The sequence below is a fragment of the Pongo pygmaeus genome, chromosome 1 (assembly GCF_028885625.2).
Source record: "Pongo pygmaeus isolate AG05252 chromosome 1, NHGRI_mPonPyg2-v2.0_pri, whole genome shotgun sequence".
In the NCBI taxonomy this organism is placed as follows: domain Eukaryota; kingdom Metazoa; phylum Chordata; class Mammalia; order Primates; family Hominidae; genus Pongo; species Pongo pygmaeus.
In genome coordinates, this window is record NC_072373.2 from 90,652,968 (window position 1) to 90,655,871 (window position 2,904).

The 2,904-nt window shown below is 39.7% G+C and overlaps 1 protein-coding gene across 1 annotated transcript; it reads left to right on the plus strand.

Annotated features, from left to right (window-relative positions):
- The first annotated feature begins 1,203 nt into the window (after positions 1–1,203).
- On the plus strand, positions 1,204–2,133 carry LOC129016555 (olfactory receptor 10J5). The gene has a single exon (XM_054455906.1). The coding sequence runs from the start codon at positions 1,204–1,206 to the stop codon at positions 2,131–2,133; it is 930 nt and encodes a 309-aa protein (XP_054311881.1).
- The last annotated feature ends 771 nt before the right edge of the window (positions 2,134–2,904 follow it).

Genomic DNA, 2,904 nt, shown 5'->3' on the forward strand with positions numbered 1-2,904 from the left:
GAGATAAAGCAAAGTCCAGTGGCCTTAGCAATGGAGAATTCTTTGGTGACATTTGAGCAAACAATCTCATGGGCATGAATATGCCAAAGCCAACTTGCAGGGAATTATGGAGAATGGGAAAGAAAGCCTGTTTTAATACTTCTGAAAATAAAGGGAGAACAATAAGATGGTCGATAAAGAGAACCATAGAATCAGATGTATGCTCTTCATACAGTTTATACGTGATCGCTTTTTCACAAAAGGGATTAGTGTCTCTGCTTCTCAAAATTGTATGTTCACCAGATTTTTAAAAATAGTTAAGCCAGTTGGGTTACAGATAGCTGCAGATTCCTCTCTCAACTCCACAGTCTCTTCTACACCTCAAGTTGTCCCAATCCTTTATAATGACAGTGGCAACTACACCATGCTTTCTGTCACGGCTCTGTCTTCCTGACTTCACTCAAAAGGCCTACTGCAATCAGCAAAAAAAAAACAAAAAAAACAAAAAAAAAAACAACAACAACAACAACAAAAAACATTTCTTTAATGGGACTTGAGTGATCAATTTTAGTAGAGAGATAATGGCAGAATTTGTGTTGTAGTTGTTCTGTTTTGAGAGTACAATAACATATTTGGACCACATTACCTCTTCAAAATCAAGTTTCTATATTCATAATTCAACTGAAGCACCGTGTAAAAGCTCCTTGGTGACCATGTTACGAAATCCAGTGACCACGTCTCAAAGTTTTCCATCTTGAAATATTTCAAAGTGCTATATCTTTTTTTTTTTTTTTTTTGCAAAACTTTCATCTTTATGGTTTTCTTGACATGGGCTTCACTGGAGTCCTCCTTGTTAAGAGGGTTTAAAGAGTGGATATTATTACTTGCTGAAATATAGAGCATGGCTTTCTCCTTGCTGTCTTTTTCCCTTCCTAACATCACTATAATGTCTGTGAGGTGAGCAGGCATGCAGAAGCCCTCTCCATGCACAGAAAGTAGTTTGCTCTACAGTGACAATGTTCATATGTATAAAGCCCCAAAGAGGCACAAGTAGGCTTCTCTCTTCATGTGCAAGGACCCTGCATGAGCATCATGATCAAAAAGAAGGAAATTGGATTCAGTCTCAGTACAGTTATCATTTTTCCTTGTTTTAAAGTCCAATCGCTGTTGAGAATTTACTCCTTGTTGACTCCATTTATTGCTTTCAGACACTGATATAGCAGAATGCAGAGAAAGAACTTCACAGAAGTGACAGAATTCATCTTCTTGGGATTTTCTAGCTTTGGAAAGCATCAGATAACCCTCTTTGTGGTTTTCCTAACTGTCTACATTTTAACTCTGGTTGCTAACATCATCATTGTGACTATCATCTACATTGGCCATCATCTCCACACTCCCATGTATTTCTTCCTAAGCATGCTGGCTAGTTCAGAGACGGTGTACACACTGGTCATTGTGCCACGAATGCTTTCCAGCCTCATTTTTCATAACCAACCTATCTCCTTGGCAGGCTGTGCTACCCAAATGTTCTTTTTTGTTATATTGGCCACTAATAATTGCTTCCTGCTTACTGCAATGGGCTATGACCGCTATGTGGCCATCTGCAGGCCCCTGAGGTACACTGTCATCATGAGCAAGGGACTATGTGCCCAGCTGGTGTGTGGGTCCTTTGGCATTGGTCTGACTATGGCAGTTCTCCATGTGACAGCCATGTTCAATTTGCCCTTCTGTGGCACAGTGGTAGACCGCTTCTTTTGTGACATTTACCCAGTCATGAAACTTTCTTGCATTGATACCACTATCAATGAGATAATAAATTATGGTGTAAGTTCATTTGTGATTTTTGTGCCCATAGGCCTGATATTTATCTGCTATGTCCTCGTCATCTCTTCCATCCTTCAAATTGCCTCAGCTGAGGGCCAGAAGAAGACCTTTGCCACCTGTGCCTCCCACCTCACTGTGGTCATTGTCCACTATGGCTGTGCCTCCATTGCCTACCTCAAGCCCAAGTCAGAAAGTTCAATAGAAAAAGACCTTCTTCTCTCAGTGACGTATACCATCATCACTCCCCTGCTGAACCCTGTTGTTTACAGCCTGAGAAACAAGGAGGTCAAGGATGCCCTATGCAGAGTTGTGGGCAGAAATATTTCTTAACGGATTGGATTATTTCATTAAGAGACCATTAGCCCAGTGTAGTGTGTCTACTCACAAACATGCCACAATACACAAGTTCATCAAATATAATATTTGTTGAGAATACTGTCAGATAATAGAAATGCTTGTCTGTTTAGTGTTCTAGGCATGGCAGAAAGCAGGATTTCTGCTCTGGTGAATTTTGTTACCAGATACAAGAATCACTCCAAGTTGGATTAAGACTACTTGTTTCTGTGCTTGAAGATTTCCATTTTGAAAGCTTTTTGGCTCCCATTTTACCTGAACTCTCTGACAGTCAAATCTTTGAGCTTGTCTGGTTAGGGGATGTGGAGTAGGGGCAGTGGGAACATAGGTGTCAGCGGTGTTAGGGAAATAAGCTGCAGAGACACCAACCTTTATTTCTCTCTGCTTACATAAAAAAGAAAGCTTTCATTCTCAAGAGTCAAATAATATTCCATGTGACAGTCATTTTGTAATTATATCTTAATTCTTGCTGATTGAAAAATGAACAGCGTTGGAAAAAAAAAGTCTCTTCTTTTATTATCCAGCTGTATTCGCTCCTCAAATAGTGTTCATTTCTATGTGTATTCCTTCCTTCTGTGCAATCAAGGCAGAAATCGCTGCTGTTCCCTAGCGGATAAGCAGAAAGAACACATACTGGTGGCTTTTCTCTGAAACTACATTTTTATCCAGCTGCACTTTTCATAAAGGTTCGTCTCTTTTCAACTTACGGTAGTTTTTTAGATTTTTAATTTATGTGTAGTAGCTTCA

What these genes read in the sequence shown, in the direction of transcription:
- LOC129016555 (XM_054455906.1), top strand. Translation starts at nt 1,204, where the DNA reads ATGCAGAGAAAGAACTTCACAGAAGTGACAGAATTCATCTTCTTGGGA.